Raw genomic sequence first — 17,715 nt, forward strand, 5'->3', positions numbered from 1 at the left:
TAAATAAATTAAAATAAATCAGAAAGACAACTGTTTCTGTGTTTCGTTGTAAAATCTCAAAAGTGGCTTAAGACAGAGATGATAATCAGGGGGATGGGAAAGTGCCTATGTTCACATGCATATGAGTATAAGAAACAAATTTAAACTTGAGGTTGTTACTGTATTTCATCTAGAATAATTAAGAAAATGAAGTAGGGAAAATTTTCAGAAGCCAACATTTTAATGCTTCCCCTGAAGACAATAATAAATTGATGATCAAATTTGGAACAAAGGTATTTTTTTAAAGTCTCTAAATTCAAACACTTTAAACTGATTTCAAAAGAGAATTTTCCACCCTTCCCTTATTCACCCTTAAGAGCAAACCTCTCTTTAGGCTTAACTATGGAGGTGTTGTCATCATCTCCATTACATACTGACATAACCATCTCAGCTTTAGTTTTAAAACACTTATTTCCTGAGGGAGAATTTGAAATGTGAAAGATAGTGTGCTGTATTGTTTTTAGCTGTTTTCTGTTTTGTAAGAAAATACAGAACTCACTTCATCACAGTGCAATTCAGGATTGTACACCGCATGCCAGTAAATACAGTGGTGATGTGAGTACACACTCCATATCAGTAAAAGGCAGTGAACAAGAAAAACAGTCAGGATCAGAAAGCACAGCATCTCTAGTCCCCAGCTGAGAGTTGGACCTGGTTTTTGGCTTGAAAAGATACAACTGCGTACTCTGCAGAACTTAAAAATGGCTGTCATGGGTTTGACACTATTGTATGTTCCTATGATACATTTATTGATAATTTAGAGAGACTGAAGAAAGCATGAAGGAAAACCAGGCACAATGAGGTGAAACAAAGTCAGTAGCGTATCTGGAAACAGAACCCTTACACTGTTTGCTGAACCATGACAAAGATGATGGAGGAGAAAGCTCTACCCATCTATTCCACCTTAGAAAAGAGTAAAAGATGCAGTGGTGCAGATCTGTAAGCTCATTGAGAACCATTTCTCCTTTTATCCTTGCTAATATTTTTATTGGGATGTGACTTAATAATATTGCAGTACTGCAGAAAAAAAAAATGAAATACAGCGTTTCGTTATCAGTAGAAAAATGGGGAGATGAATTCAGAACATTGCCTGCTGAAAGCAGTAGATTTAACTTTCTATTAACTTGTCTGGCTGGCTGTAGTTATCTTAGTTTGCCTGCTCTACGCTGGTTGACGTTTAGCTGAGAGCTTCAGTTACTAGTGCTGATATATATCTAGCTCAAGCAAATCTTGCACTTAACAAGGTTAATACACAGACTAGTGCACAAGTTAAGTAAATCAGTGAAGGAATAGACTATGAACGTTCACAAGATAAAATGATCACTAGAGAAACTATCACAAATGCTAATCCCACGTGAAAGACAGGCTTTGGTGCTAGCTGGGCAGTAGCGTATGCCCTATATTTTTGCTATTTTTACGCTATCTGAATAATTTCTTTAGGGGAAAGTCACATTTTTTTGGTATGTTTCTGAGATTGTATAATTTGTAGGTAACAAATGTTTTTAATGCTCTAATGACTGCATGGGATAAATATATATAAAAGTGGTGTTTGTTTAACCTGCCTTTGTTAAAGTAGGCAGGAAAATATGCACATGGACTTGTAGCATTAGCAAGAGAACACCAAGTTAGCAAGTCTGAATATTAAAATAATTACCTATGTAGTTTTCTTCTTGCTAATATAATTCCTGTCTGTCTGAAAAGTAAACTTGCTACTTGCTCATGCAGTGTTTTCTTGAAGTTAATTTTAAAGGAAAGTTTAGTTAATAATCTTGTCATGTGTGAGTCCTGTTGCAGTTGGTTTTCACACGCAACAACAGTAGCATCATAGCAATGAATGTCTAAATATGATAATTTATTATAAATTTACTTATAAACAGTGGAAAATATTAGCAGTCTTCACAAGATATATTAACACAGGATTCTCTGCATGTGAGAACTGTATCCCATTACAAACTTATGTTACATGTTGTTTTGTTTGTTTTTTAATGTTTGTGGCAGAGTTTCACCATCAGATGCTGACTCCACAGCAAGTGAACATTCCAGCGGGAGAGAGACAGGAGAGGAAACTGCAAGACCATCAACTGCAAATGAGGGTAAACCACGCAGAGGAGCGAAGAAGGGTGAGTTACTTTTTTTAACTCATGTACACTAGCAGTGCGTTACTCAGGTAGGCTGAAGAGTTACTCTAGTGATGTAACTTCTCTGGACTCGCATTCCACAATTAATTTTTCTGTTTTGTGACCTTTACTGACAATGTAACTGTCTGCAAGATTGTTACCAACATAGCCACTATGATTACACCTAAATGGAAAGATGTTTGCCAGGGTTATGTGGGAGAGTAGAGGAAAGAAGGTTCACTGCTGTTAAGCCCTTAAGTACAAAAGCTTGCTGGAATGAAAGGTATGTGTAGATCTTCAGTTTCAACAGAAGAAACTACACCAAAAGATCCCTTTGTCAAGATGCCTTCATGATTATGCTTTAGAAAGAGGAAAATCCACAGCTAATACATCAACAACAGCAAATTTTTTTTTTTTGTAAAGAACCATCTTCTTACCATGTAAAATGTCACTGTTTTCCTTGGAGGATCCATGAGATATATTCTGAGATATATTCAGTTCTCCATTTAAAAGTTGGTGAAACACTGCAAGATGACTTTCATTTTATTAATTAAAATATCTTTTAAAATTATTTTCCTGTTTAAAAGTCTGTGGTTAACTGTGCCTACACAGAGCGTTGTTTTTGAGAGCTTTTTGGATTTTGATGACTTGATCCTTGCTTGAGCTTTTAGTTACCAGATCTTTGGCTTAAATTACAATGGCTTTCCTAGAGAAAATTCCAATACTGACAAAAGAAACTGGTGAACAAGATCTTTAATGTCCTTTCCAACCCAAACCATTCTATGATATCCCCATCTGTTCTTAATACATGTGGCCTTGTTAGCAGCAGAAACTAAGAAGAAAATACGTATTAGGAGCAGTCTCTTTTGGTATACTGAATGTGTTTCCACATATTCTATGAAATACCAACTGAAATATAAAGATGATTACTGGGGAATGCAATGCCAGAGAAATTCAGATCGTAGTAGATGTTCTTCAACTTGTGCTCATGTTGAAGAAATGAGATTTAGAGGAATATGTAAGACAGTCACTTTATATAAAATGCTAGGCCTTAGCTGCTTAAATGGCAAGTTAGATAGTATCTGATTCTTAGATTTTGATAATGTGCACTACTCCTGGAAGAGCAATGGTGATGGACCAGGCTTTGCTCTATGATTGCGGTGTGCAAGACAAAGTGAAAGATGTGCTAATGTGACTAGAAAGTTAAACTTGCTAATAGATGTGTACATTCAGCAAGCAATGTACATTATGCAATTTATGAAAAGATAACGTACTGTTGGTATGTATATTTTCAGTGCCTTAGGTTTGCGCTACAGACCAGAAATCATGCATAAATAAATACATAGAAAAATAATTATGTTATGACAGAGGTTATCTCAGGCCAGCTGATTGTTTTATGACGTGCTTCAGCCCATCTGACTTCAGTTCTTTTGCCCTGATTTAGTGCTGTCCTCTTTCATCTAACCTGGAGACTCCATTTTTGTCTCTCTGTTTTTCATCTGCGTTAAAGACTTACATAAGGTTTAGCAAGTCCTTTTGCTGTGGAAATGTCATATATTACTGTGTCCAAATTATCTAACAAAGACAGCAAGAATGTTGTGTGGAAAATATCCTTTTTACCTATGATGCCTTTACTTGATCAAATATACTATTTCTTCATCATCTGGTGCCTCTTGTTCGGTAATCACAGTATTTTTGGTATTCAGAAATGGTGATCATGGTACCAATGATTTGGTAATCATGCTATTTGTCGTTTTCAGAATTGGCCCCTCTGTAGAGGCCTACGTGTCGTTTAAATGACAGATCCAGCTCCCTTTTTGTGCAGCAGAGGCTTGGAATTGGGTCCAAGTTCATGCATTTAATTCAAAAGTAAACACAACTATCTTACTGCTGTGTTTTTTTCCAGTTGCCATTCCAGCTGAATTATTTGTAATAATTACTGTGTTATCTCTTCTTTTTCCTTTATGTTGTCAGGAGCAAACAGAGTGGGTAAGTAACTAGAGCTGGTAGTTGAGTGTGAGTATGAATAGAGGTGTTGGGGTAGCTGTAATTATATCTTAAGCATGGAAGGATTTCTTGCCCGAGTCTAAAAAACCAAAATTGCTTGTGAGCTATTGATATATAAAGAATTCTCAAAAACACAAATTACAGCAATACAATATAGGCACATTTTTCTAATTTCCTTCAAATTCTTTCAAATTATTGAGGAAAATACCCTCACTGTGAAGGGAGGCAGCTGTTGGTCCTGAAACTTAGCTTGGTATAAACAAGCTACAGACATTGTTAGAGTTAGCCTCTTTACTGAAACAAACATGGGCTACTTGCAAAGAAGCTCAAGCATTTTCCTGTGAAATAGTGTTTCATTGGTCAGGACTGAGATGTAGTAAAGATGGGAGAGGAGAAAGCTGGCACTGTCTTTGATAGCGCATGCCATATCCAGTGATAAATTAAGGACTGTGGTCTCTAACAGCAATTTCCATCTTACAGTATTAGGTGGGGATGGGTGTAAAGCTGGCTATGATACTTTGCATTGCTGGGTTTGTACTACAGACTAATGAGAGACATAATTTTCTGGGATGCAAATAAACTGTGTGAAGATCCAAAAGCGTGTAATGTAGTGTGATTCAAATACCAGTGGATCAGTGAGAGTCTGATAAGACTGACTTCTTGTGATTTTGGATTAAGCTTTATGCACCTTGGTTCTGTCTCCTGCCTTCCTCAGTCTCCCACTGAATTGTTTTTCACTTGAAGACATAGCTTCCTACAGAGCAATTCATTTCCCTGACATTTCAGTTTAATTAGCAGTTTCAATCCAGGAAACATTGATCCTTACATGTGACCTATATGAACTCGTTGTTTAAACCTGTTTTGCCCATTATTTGGGATTCAATTCCTCTTCATTATTTGTCAACTTCAGCTGTCTAGTCCAAGATGGAAGTTTCAGATGGTGCAATCTACTAGCTGTATAAGGAGGATTTTCTAACTGTGAACAATAGCTTAGTATAAATAATTTGAAATGAGAAATCATTCACTCTTTTAAAACTTTTAAAGGATCTAATTCGTGTATTGATTTTGAAGCAGTCTCTCCTTTCATTGTGTGTTTGCAGCACTGTGCGGTTCCCAGTTTTCCAACATACTTTACTGTAATTCCATCTTGGTTTGTCTTTATAGGCACATGGAGTATACACAGATTGTATAAAGGCCAGGTGCAGCAGAGACATTTTTGTGTGCATCTCTTCTGCAAAAGAGAGTAGTGTTTAATGTTACTGTAGAGCCTTACCAAAATTTGATAGTGGAACTTTTGGACAGTTCTACAAAATAAAAGCAGTTTCAGCAAAGAGGCGTCTGCCAAGCGCTTGTTTATTTGTGCAAAATGGTAGATTATGAATGAAATGATAAAGGTTCAGAGTGGGTGCTTAGGGTAATTTAATATACTGGACCCTGCCACCCAAATTGTATGAAAATAAACATAACATTTTATGTTGGAGGTCAGTAGGTTTTGAGAACTACTGTTAGACTGTAAATGTTGGAAAAATGATAAATATGTGGGGAAAATGGGAAAGGAGGATGCAGAACTTCAGATTTCCATTGCACTCCACGATTGCTCTGGGGGACTTGCACTAACTGCTTAATATATGTTGTGCCTCTGTGGGAGGCAATGTTTGCATGCTTCTAAGAAATGCATGAAGATGGGGCCCATTAGTGATTGTGGAGATGACAAATGGTAAAGATCATATAAATAGCCACAAAAGAGGGGTAGATATATTTCATTCAGGTTCTGTGCCTTGCAGAAAGTTTAGGGGACACATCTTGAGTGGAACTCTAACTTCTCTTTAAGGACACATGTATAGGAAAGTCACACTTATAAGTGATGCGTTCAGTTTATAAACACGTATATTTGACAATGCATTGATCAAGTCTGAGAAATCTGAAAAACAAGAATTTTGATTAGGGTGTGGGCAGATTGTTTTCCAGCTGAAAGTAATGTAGCGTGAATATAATAGTGTACCATTCCTTCTGTCTCCTGATCCCTCTTTGTGCTAGGAGAGGGAAGTAAAGGAGCACAAAGTGCACGTGGGAATTAGGGCTGAAGATGCACCTTGCTTCTGTTCTTTTCCATAAAGAACAGAATGAAATTACCTAAAAACCAGTGTTAAAAATAAACCCAGGGCACAGGATGGGAGGTGCAGGGCAGTCCCTGTGGCTGAGGAGCAGCCTTTCTCTCTGGAAAGCCAAATGGCCCGGGAGAGACAGCCCCAGAAAAGGGGCCCTCAGACCCCCAACCCTCCTCCTTGTCCACATGAGGGCATCTTCCAGGCCGCTCCCAACACAGCTGCCTTTGGCCACACATGGGCCACTCCATCACAGAGGCTTGCTGAGGTCACAGTGGCCACCACTGCCCCACCTTTGCTGCGGGCCCTATAAAACAGGACCCCTGCAGCTGGCCCACCATTCGCTGAGCATCTGGGCCCTCTGACTGCCAGCTTGTGCGGCAGGAGGAAGACTAGAAGCAGCAAGGCAAGCAGCAGGCCTCCTTGGTGTGCGAGGACTGCGATGCAGTCCGGTGAAGCTCCAAGAAGGAATGCACCTGACCAGAAGGAGATGTGTCGTGGGCAGAGGGATAGCGCCGGCGGCACAAGAGACACCAGTGCCCAAGGGACCTCTGGCGCCCAGCCCACAGACAGATACAGGCAGTATCATTGGCACCGCAATGATGCAGGGAACAGGCCGGCCCCTCAAACACCCAGTGACAGGGGGCCTGGGCCTTGCCATAGGAGCAATGGTGATGTGGGGCAAAGACGGGAGCATCAGGCAGAGAGCCGCGGGGAGCAGAGGCGTGCCCATAGCCCAGAGCACAGTGCGGGACCCAGTAATGTCCGTAAACCAGATGGCACTGTCGGACCCATGCAGGAAAATCAAGCTGACAGTGGCATGGGACTGAGGCATGGGACTGGACGACCCCCTGGTTCGGCACCCTGGCCTGAGAACATTCCTGATGGGAGGCATCCCGTTTGGGCAGTCCCGGGCAAGGACTGGGTTAGCCTTCTGCCCAGCACCGTGGAGCCCATGGAGCTGGATCCACCAGATGTGGAGGAACGGATGGAAGTGGATCCACCTCTGCCAGAACAGAGCTGGGACTACCACGGCATGTCTTTGTGCTCTGCCATCCGAGAGCACCAACAGCATCGCAGGAATGCCCGATGAGCCCCATACTCGTTGCTCAGGCTCCATCGCAAGCATCAGCTTGGAGCCACTAAACACCACGGACATCCTGCAGGCTTACCTGCAAGATGTCCCTGCAATAAACAGCTCTTGCTGATTCTCAGGGGTTGTGTGAGTGCTTCTTTTTGGGTGGGAATGGGCTAAAGTTGCGCCAGGGGAGGTGTAGGTTGGATATTAGGAAAAACTTCTTTACCAAAAGGGTTGTTAGGGATTGGAATGGGCTGCCCTGGGAAGTGGTTGAGTCACCATCCCTGGAGGTCTTTAAAAGATGTTTAGATGTACAGTTTACTGATATGGTTTGGTGGAGGACTCGTTAGTGTTAGGTCAGAGATTGGACTAGGTGATCTTGGAGGTCTCTTCCAACTTAGGTGACTCTGATTCTGTGAGCAAATAACCTGCTGTGGTCTTCTGCAGAAGATGATAGCATTCAGTCCTCTTCTGAACCCTACACTTCATTAGCAGCAAGTGTTGCCAATGCATCATAGCAGCGGCTGTTTTCTTTTCCTTCTATTCTGTTGGAGTTGAGTTAGGTTGATCATCAGTTGAAAGTACATTTGTATTCTTTGTTCTGATTTGAATCTAAGAACCACAGCCTGTTACCAGAAGTCCATGCAAGGATGTGGGACCATGTCCCTCTACTCCACTGTGTTCATCCAGAGGAAGAGTCACAGACTGTAACCTCCGATTATATTTTGTGGAGGAAAACAGTTTAGTAATTTGAGAATTTGCAGTGTTACCATACAGACAAGGTAAATTGTTACTTTTCAAGTCTTCAGTAGTTTTTGCAAGCCCAATCCATGTAATGGTTCACATTGTAGGTGTAGCTCCAGAAAAAAAATACATAAATATGTTTTATGTGCTTAACGGCAAACCACTGGGGTGATCCTACAGATTTCAAGTCTTTGAGGGAGGCAACCCATTCCTGCTGAAGTGATTAACTGTTTGCTGGACCAGGGCTGTAACTTTCAACATGTATTGGTCTCCATAATGTCATCTGGCATTCATAGTTGAGTCCATATGACCCCTTCAAAAAATTACAACATGGCAATTTTTGTTCAGCTTACACGTTAGTATGTACAATGTTTATCCTGTCACAAAGAAGAACACAGTGCTTTAAAAGCTTTAATCAGTAAAATATCTGTAAAATTCTTTGTGCTTTGTGTCATGTTTTAAGTCTTTTTTGTTTAGTTGATATATTGGTCCTATCATTTAATAACTGCATTTGCCATGTGACATCTCTTACTGCTCTTTTAAACTCCATAGAGGAATTTGCATCTCCATAAGTACTGATAAGAGGAACCATTAGCAGTATGTACTTGAACAGCCTTTTATGGACCAAAGTGGATTGAGACTTTGAGGATTTGCAAATGCCAAGAGCTTGATTTACAGAAATAAAGAATGACAGCTCACCTTCTGGAAGTGTAGTGGGAAAATGTTTATACATTACAAACTACTGGACCAACTTGTTCTATGCTAAATGTGAATCAGCTGGAAGACCTAAAGGACTAATTAAACACAGATGTGAAATATCTCAAAGTCTCATAGCACAGAATCTGTAGAGCTTGACATTTGACTGAGATAACCCTAGCAGCACCACTTTACTCTGTATTTGTTCTGGTAATTCAGGACCTCCTCAGACAAGCAGTGGAAACGAGCAGCACTCCTCAGCCTCGATCTTTGAACATGTGGATAGGATGTCACGTTCCTCAGATGCAAGCAGACGGGTCCCAAGCAAGATCCAGCTGATTGCTATGCAGCCGATGGCAGCACCTCCAATTCAGAATTCTGTGCTTTCTGATCGAGTAGCAGAGACCAACAAAATTAATAAAGAGGTATCTGTTAAGTGCTTTGAATGTCTGTGGAAGAATACGTGCCCAGCAATGTGGGAAGTGAAAAGGGTCCAGTTTCTTTCTTGTTGTCAGGACTTCCTCATTATTTCCCAGGGAGTGGAATTTTAGCAAGTTATAGGAATAATCTTGTTTCCGTACATAGAGATAACCTTATCTGTTTTAAGCATTGCCTAAAACAGAATTTAAACACTAAGAAAGGAGACAAATTGGCAGCATACCTTGTGTTATCATTCTTTTCCTAGCCAGCAGGACAAGATTTGTGAGAGTAGTGTAAGAGTTGGAACGCCTAGCCCACCTTGGGTTTCATTCTGCACCACTCTTCTGGCTTTTCAGCAACTCAGGTTGTGGGTTATACAAACAAGTTATTTCAGGACATTCTAGGGTGTGAATATGCAGCACATTAATTGTTTCCAACTTAAGATGTGTTTATTAGCCAGTGAACATGCAGAAACTTCCTGCCTTTTCTGAGGCTCAGGTTACTGTAAACAGAATAAGAACATGCCTAGGACATTAGTAATGTGCTATAAAACCACGTCATATACTGCCTGACATTACTCTGTATGTGTCGGTCCTGTTTTTTATATGGGGTGTAAGATGGCATCTTCCCATAATTCAAAGTAGAAGACTGATGAAAGCTGTAACTTAGTTGTGTTAAAGTACTGTGTTCTCAGGACCTTACAGAAGAGAGGTAAATGTATATATGTAGTATGCATAGGCAAAGAGTGTCCACAAAATAGAAGTTTGATTATATTGGCAGAAGACTAATTCTAACAAAATGTAAAGAGTAAGTCTGGCTTGTGTCCCTGTTATGTCTTCTGGGGATTTTCATTGGAGAAGCCACAAAAATTAATTTATTTGTTTTTTAATTTACTGCTGCTGCTGTGTTCCCAAATAAGTCCAGCACAGAGCAGTTGTGGCGTGATCTGCTGCCCAGGTCTTTTCCTTTAATGATAATGATTTCAGTGAGTGTTGGGCCAGGATGTACAAGTGTGGTGTTATGGTGGCTTTCCTCAGATGATGAGATGCACTCCAGGGAATTTGAAAAAAGGTGGGAGAGGCATAAAAGCTTATCCTGAAAGTCACCATAGAGCTGCGAACACCACATCGAGCTAGGCACCTGGGCTCTAGTGTTGCTGCTACATTTCTCTATAGCTAGCGGCAACTTCTCATGCTCAACAGAGAGGTCAGCTAGTTCTTTAAATTCTTGCTCCTTACATGATGAATATCATTAAAGGGAATGGGTGGCAGACTTGAACAGTATTGATCAAATATCTCTGATAAGCAAATGTAGCTTGTATTGATTAATCTTATTTTCTTAGAGTGGTGTCACTTCTAGCAAATGGCACAACCTTTTTGTGTTTCTCTTGCCATTTATTAAGAAATTGCCTCCTGTCTCTAACGTGCTGTGCCAGCGATCACATTATGTATAATAGTATATTTACCTGGGGAGATAACTAATAGAAAGTGTATTTACAATTTGTGTGGTTTATTTTAATCTGTCAGAGATTTTGAAGGTGACAGGGTCAGACAGTGAGGTGAGAAGGAGAGGTTTACAGAAGAGCAGCAAAAAGCTCTGCTGGCAAAAACTATACAGAAAAAATGCAGTTGATTTATTTTCCTCCTCCTTTTAGATACAGACAGCCCTAAGGCATAAATCTGAGATTGAGCATCACCGCAATAAGATTCGTCTTCGTGCCAAGCGCAAAGGGCACTATGAATTTCCAGTGGTGGATGACGTGGTGGTGGTTGACTCCAAAGAACAACACAGAATATATCGCAAGGCACAGATGCAGATTGACAAGATCTTGGACCCTGGAGGCAGTGTGCCTACTGTCTTCATAGAACCCAGGAAGAGGTAGGGATTTCAAAGACAGGAAAGTACAATTTTCTTTTAGGTTCAGAGTTCAAAGTAGCTGTACTTCTGAACTTTCAGAGCTTAAAATCATTTTGATCTTCAGCTGAATTTGAGTTGGCTAGGTGAAAAGATTGGAGTGGTTCTAAACATTTTGTTTCAGTATGTCAGTATGTCTTGTTTTCAGATTTCTTTTACAAGAGATTACTTTTTACATATTCCTTTTAGAAAATGAGGTGTATTTGTTAGCCTCACAGACCTACCTTCCTGGGCTCTGATTTCCAGAGGAGGTCTTCTCTGGGATCTGTTTAAGGCTTATGGATAGTGGAACTTTGTTTCCAGAGTGCTGGTACCCTGTGACTGCTTCTACTCTGAAGGAAAGTAGGTTTTTCCTACCTCTGTGTGTTCTTCAGCTGGTTTGCTATAGTAGAGTTAACCATAACATGCCAATCATTGGACCCTAGTGGTAATAGTCTGTTCTGCTACTGCAAGTACATCAGACATCGGTCTGGGAGGTGTGGGGAGGCAGTAGGGGAGGCTTAGAAGATGGATGTGGAAAGGAGGTGACACTGGAGAGAGTTTGAGTGAGGAGGTGGGACAGTTTGGAGGGCAGATACTATGGCAGTGATAGTGGTATTAGGAGAAGCCTGAGGAAAGAGATTTGGGACTAGCTAATGGGACTGGGATGAAAAGCTGCAAAAAGGAAGAGAGACATGAAATGTGAATGGGCAGAGAAGTTCAATCTTGAGTAGGATGAGAATAAAGTACAAAAATAAATGTGATTACCTTTGTCTTGTTTTTGTTGTTTTTTCTCTCTTTGCCTTTTTGTTTTTCTTCATATTAAGCTCTCGTGCAAAACGTTCTCCCAAGCAGCGCCGGCGACATCAGATAAACGGTAGTCCCATTGATGCGGAAAAGGACAGGTTAATCACAACTGATAGTGATGGGACATACAAACGACCTCCAGGAGTCAATAACTCTGCATATATTGTATGTATGTCTCTTGAATGACAGGAGAGTTCTGATCATTGTAATGACATTTCTGATTTGGGAAGGTTTTTAGCCTTCTGTCTGTGGTCTGTGTGGCTAATTTCAGATGTGTGTAATTAATACGTAAATCAAAGTGGAACAAGGACTTCATTGGCAATCTATCAATATGAGGTAGTGAAATTCTGCCAAGTATTCCTTGATATTGAAGAAGCCAAGAACTAAAACCTTGTTTTCATTAATGCCGCTATTATGAACATGAAAGTGTGTTTGGCATGTTCCACAATAAGTTGAATATAGCTTCACTCTAGTACAATTTGCTAGATGTTATGTATTCATGTGTTACAGAAAAATTTATCCTTAGCTCTCACAAAGTGAAAGACTTGGTTCTTTTCATGAGAAATTTTATTGCATTTAAAATATGTGAATTAATTATTAATGAAAGAGTAACGTCTTTGTACTGCAGTAACTTAAAACAATTCCAGTACAATGTCATGCAAATTAATTTTGTTTCCTGTTTTAAAAAGGCAGACACTGGAGAATGCTTCTTTTCAGTCATATCCATGTCATAGACTGTATTTAGGCATCTTTAACCACTTCTAAGCAGATTTCATTAAGGCTAATGCCAATATTAAAAACCCCTGGACAGTGTTCATCTTGAAAGATAGTTTAATTTTAAGAATTTCACCATTAGCTGCATATGCAGTCAAGTGGCTACAGTGTTGATTTCTGTGGTTTCCCTCTGTATTCAAACAAGAGTGTGATGATTTTAATGCCATGCTGCAGCAGAATGAATTATCATCTGAAGCTATTTAATTAAGACTTGTCACACAGTAAGCTCAGCCCCTTTGGCATCTGTAGCGAAACAGTACTCAGAATACTAAGCTCCTGATGAGGCAGAGGCTTTTGCATCTTTATGACTGATTTTGCAGTCGGTATGCAGTGGCAAGAGTGAGCTTTGATAATAAGTCTGCTGCTGCAAAGCTCATTTAATTTCCTGTTACTGATAAACAAGAAGCCCGTGCGGTAAGATCCCAGGTAGTAATTGCAGTGCATGCCTCAACTATTGCTGCTATGAAGCACTTAGGTGAATCCTGTTCAGGTGATGCACCCAAGTTCAAGTTGCATGCAGCTAACCACTGCTTAACAGCTCCCTTTGTGTGTTTTTCTAGAGGGCGATAATTGTTTAATATCACTGCAGATGTGGTCAGTTGTAAGCTAAAGACTGAGTTAATTTCTTGGAACTCCAAAAACTGCAGAGGATTCAGAGATATAGACAGAGCTGATTGGCTTTTTTTCTGGGTGGAGTAAATTCTCACTGTGTGACTTTACAAACGTGCTTGCAAACTGCATGATTTCTGTTATACCTAAGTAACTACTGAGCAGAGAATTTCTGCCTTACCTGAGATCAGGGTATTTCAGATCGCATGAATGAAGCATTTGAACAGCTGGTGTCATGTCTGTACGTGCAGAAGTGGGGAGAGTCAGGGACAGATTTTGTCCAGTGCTGGCACTTGTGCATTTTATCTCATTCTGGGTCTGGCAAAGGGAGTGTTGGTCAGACTTAAGGCCTGCGGGGGCTTGGAAGCTGGCTGATCAGATCTCCTGTCTGCCTGCCCTTCACCTTCTTTCTGTTTTCTCCAGTCTGATCCAGATTTGCCTCCTGATCCTCATACATCATCGTCAGCAGATCTGGGGAAGTTCCCCGGCTTGCCTTCCCACCCAGTCTCCCAGTACGTCCCACCGCAGCCATCCATAGAAGAGGCTCGGCAGACCATGCACTCATTGCTGGATGACGCCTTTGCCCTGGTGGCTCCCAGCAGCCAAGCGGCCAATTCCACAGCCGTCACACCACCTGGGGTCTCTGCAGGACAGCCGGTAAACAACACTCCTGCTCGAGCAGGGAGGGGAACCACTTGCACCCAATGGGGATCACCTTATGGTCCAACTCGGGCAGTAAACATCCCATTTAATGTGAGTGATGCAATGTGAAAGGCTTTTCTGGGCAGGCAGTTAGCACCAGTTGAGCCGTGATCACTGTTGTTTTGCCCTTTCTGTCAGGGCTTACCACAGACGTGGAATAGTTTCTGGAACTGGGAGTTTTGAAATGGCCATCACAATATGGTGATCTTTTGTATTCTTTTTCCCTTTTCCCATCCCAACCACAAGAGAAAATAGGAGTTCTTCTCTAGGATAGTTTTTCTGTTCTTCTCAGTTATGATCTTAAACAGATCAACTTTGTTATGTCCAAGAATAATTTTTTTTTAATACATGTGCTAGTATGTATTTTGACAATGAAAAAGATTGTATTGTTCTTAGATCATGTTTTCCAGCAAGACATCCAAACACTTTCAGAATGTGAGGGATAGGGAACCAGTATTTCTATGTGTAGTACATTGCATTTTATGGAGCACTGAGACATGCACAGGTAATATTTCATGTCATCTTGAGTTCCACAACAATTGAGTTTCAAAACCCCACCGGACTCTTGAGTTTGAGCCCTGTGGTATCTCTGTTGCAGTCTGATGCTGGTTAGAGATTTAAAAAGTTTGCAAATGCAAAGCTTAGCTTGCTGAAAGTTTTAAGCTAAATAGACATTGGAGCACTGCTTGATCTGCAAATGAGAAAAGTATTTTTGAGAGGTCTTTAAGGTACGTAAAGACAGAAGAGACTGCTGTCCTACTGTAACAGTGCTTCCCAGGCCTTCTTATGCCACAGGGTTTGTAAAACCAAGCTGTTAAGGTTGCAGTCCAATCACATATAAAGGCCTAGTGATCTCTGCAATTCATCACTTAAAAGGCTGACAGTGGACTTCCCAGGGTACACATTTTGGTTTTAATTCATTTGTTTTCATTCTTCTGACAGAGATATGTGGAATTTGGAATGACTCCGCCAGCAGCACCAGGTCTCCTACCAAGGTAGCTTTTCACTCATGGAATTATCATTTATTATTTTCTTTTCAATTCCTACAGAGTTCTTACTAACACTGTTATATTATTATGCAAAGTACCATATAAATGAGAAGTAACAGGAGTCCAGATTCAGCCTGTGTAATTTATTTATGTGGCATGAATGACACATGCATGCTGTGTGGAATCCAACCCTTCATTAAAAAGAAATGTGTTTCCTAGCCCCTTGGCTGTAAAGGTGTCCTTCCAAATACTGAGTAAACCATTGAGTTTCAGCTTTTAGAGAGCCTGAAACAGTTACTCCAGTGCGTGTACATCTCCCAGTACTCTCACTTTCATCTTGTTTCTGTAGCCTCAGGGCAGCACTCACTTGCAAAAGCTTGCAGATGACTAACAGATTTGTTCTATTTTTAACCAAGTTAACAAATTTCAGAGCATGGTGACCCTCACAGCAAAAGCATGCCTTGTAGGCCTATTGCTATAAAATAAGGGGGGAAGAACAGATTTTCCATCTTCTCCTGGCCTTAGTGTGGGAGAATTGCATAAAGAGAAGAAACAGTTGTCCAAGCCACTGTTAATTCCACGTTTGGTGCCTATGTGCTAACTACGTATGAAGTTAGACTCTTGAGTCATGGTTAACTACTGGGGTCACACTTGTCTCAGACTCTTAAAGCTGCTGCAGCCGAGGTGGTAAAAAGGTGCCCTCATACTGCTCTCTCATTACCTTCTTACAGCTCATCGTGTGAGATGAAACACCACTGGTATTTGTGTCATTCATAAGATTGCATCTAAAGTCTTTACTGCCTTGAAAACTTGGCATACTTTAGCTTCAAAATGAATACAAAGAACTTTCCTTTATCCTTTGTTCTGCAACCCTGTTTTGAAAGGACCAACTAGAAAAGGTGGAATCTCTAAGCACATTTTCTCACCTAGGTCTTGGCCAGAGCTGACAGTTTCAATGTGAGTGGAGCATATATGAAATTGCATAAAGTATGACACGCAGTGCATTTTTTTTTTAATCTAGGTAACCTTGAGGATTATGAATTTTGTGACTGCCAACACAAAGCATAACCAACTGTTTATTTTGGGGGATTTTCTCTTTGTTTGCCTGATACAGATTCAGGGAAAACATGATAATTTAGTTGTGGAAGTGCTGTAACCCATGTTAAAACACCTGAGCAAGTTGGTGTCTTTGCGACATATTTTTTGTTCAAATGTTTGTCAGCCCTTGTTGTAGGCACTCTGGACTTCTGTAAGTTACAAACTAATGACATCATTATTTAGGTAGTTCAAACACAGGCTCTGCCAGTGTCAGCAGATTAAGTTAACAATCTGCAAGCTCATTGACCTTAACAGGAAGAATTCCTTAAAATTTCATTAAAATAAAAGATTTCCTAAAGCTTGGTCAGTAGAATCATAGAATGATAGAAAGGCCTGGGTTGAAAAGGACCTTAAAGATCATCTAGTTTTAACCCCCTGCTCTGGGCAGGGTTGCCAACCACTAGAGCAGGCTGCCCAGAGTCGCATCAAGCCTGGCCTTGAATGCCTCCAGGGATGGGGCATCCACAACCTCTCTGGGCAACCTGTTCCAGTGCCTCACCACCCTCTGAGTGAAAAACCTTCTCCTAATTTCTAATGTAAATCTCCCCTGTCTTAGTTTAAAACCATTCCCCCTTGTCGTATCACTATCAACACATGTAAACAGGCATTGCCCCTCCCGTTTATACGCTCCCTTCAAGTACTGGAAGGCTGCAATGAGGTCTCCTCGGAGTCTTCTCCAAGCTAAACAAGCCCAGCTCCCCCAACCTTTCTGCACAGGAGAGGCGCTCCAGCCCTCTGATCATCTTAGTGGCCCTCCTCTGGACCCGTTCCAAGAGCTCCATGTCCTTCTTGTACTGGGGGCCCCAGGCCTGCACGCAGCATTCCAGGTGGGGTCTCACAAGAGCAGAGTAGAGGGGGACAATCACCGCCCTCTCCCTGCTGGCCACCCCTTTTTTAATGCAGCCCAGGACATAGTTGGCCTTCTGGGCTGCAAGCGCACACTGCTGGCTCGTGTCCAGCTTCTTGTCCATCAGGACCCCTAAGTCTTCTCTGCAGGGCTGCTCTCAAGTTCTCCTTCGCCCAGTCTACAGGAAGACCTGGGATTGCACCAAATATCTGGGAATGCCCCAACATAGAAAACATGTAAACATGAAAAACATGGAAAGAGTTCTTCTTATGGTTGTAGAATGGGGTTTATGCTCAAATTCAGAAAATGATGATAAGTAAATTGATAGAAACAGTGTACTAACTAGAGGAACTAAAAATGACCTGAGGTCAGTATGATTAAGAGGCATGTATCAGTGTCATAGTCCATTGGCTTAAATACCCAATGCATGGAATAGTAGTTGGATAACCTACTGTTCCCTTTTCTGTACAAATGCAGTCAGCATCTTTAATGGGCTGGAACCAACTTGGGTAAAAAAATTTAAATGTGAAAGACCTAGGTCACATATCAGCTGTGTAAACATAAAGGCACAATGAACAGATTTTTTTGTTTGGTTGTTTTTTTTACCAGAAAAATATCACATAATGCAACAGAGATGCCTAGCTATAGTGGCTTGATGGTGTAAAATTGATTTGGGGGGCAGTTTCTCCGCAGTTGGTTTAATCTCCAGTTATTAATTTATTTTTTTTTTAATATGCGAAGATAAATTGAAGGCTCGGTCTCAGTCTGGTAATAGGAAGTAGCACTAAAA

The 17,715-nt window shown here is 40.9% G+C and overlaps 1 protein-coding gene across 8 annotated transcripts in view; it reads left to right on the plus strand.

The window, feature by feature from the left end:
• Nucleotides 1–17,715, plus strand: part of KIAA1549 — a 144,378-nt gene that overhangs the window by 113,524 nt on the left and 13,139 nt on the right. For 5 of the 8 annotated variants that reach the window (XM_083846393.1, XM_083846387.1, XM_083846389.1 and 2 more), the window contains 6 exons: nt 2,038–2,159; nt 9,006–9,211; nt 10,861–11,084; nt 11,927–12,071; nt 13,713–14,042; nt 14,934–14,986. In XM_083846393.1, the coding sequence (XP_083702519.1) occupies nt 2,038–2,159; nt 9,006–9,211; nt 10,861–11,084; nt 11,927–12,071; nt 13,713–14,042; nt 14,934–14,986 (1,080 nt within the window). Of the gene's footprint in view, nt 1–2,037; nt 2,160–9,005; nt 9,212–10,860; nt 11,085–11,926; nt 12,076–13,712; nt 14,043–14,933; nt 14,987–17,715 lie in introns of all 8 variants that reach the window. The other 3 variants (XM_083846390.1, XM_083846392.1, XR_014587458.1) reach the window with 2 other exon arrangements.

Source organism: Anser anser (genome assembly GCF_964211835.1).
Source record: "Anser anser genome assembly, chromosome: 1".
Taxonomy (NCBI): Eukaryota; Metazoa; Chordata; class Aves; order Anseriformes; family Anatidae; genus Anser; species Anser anser.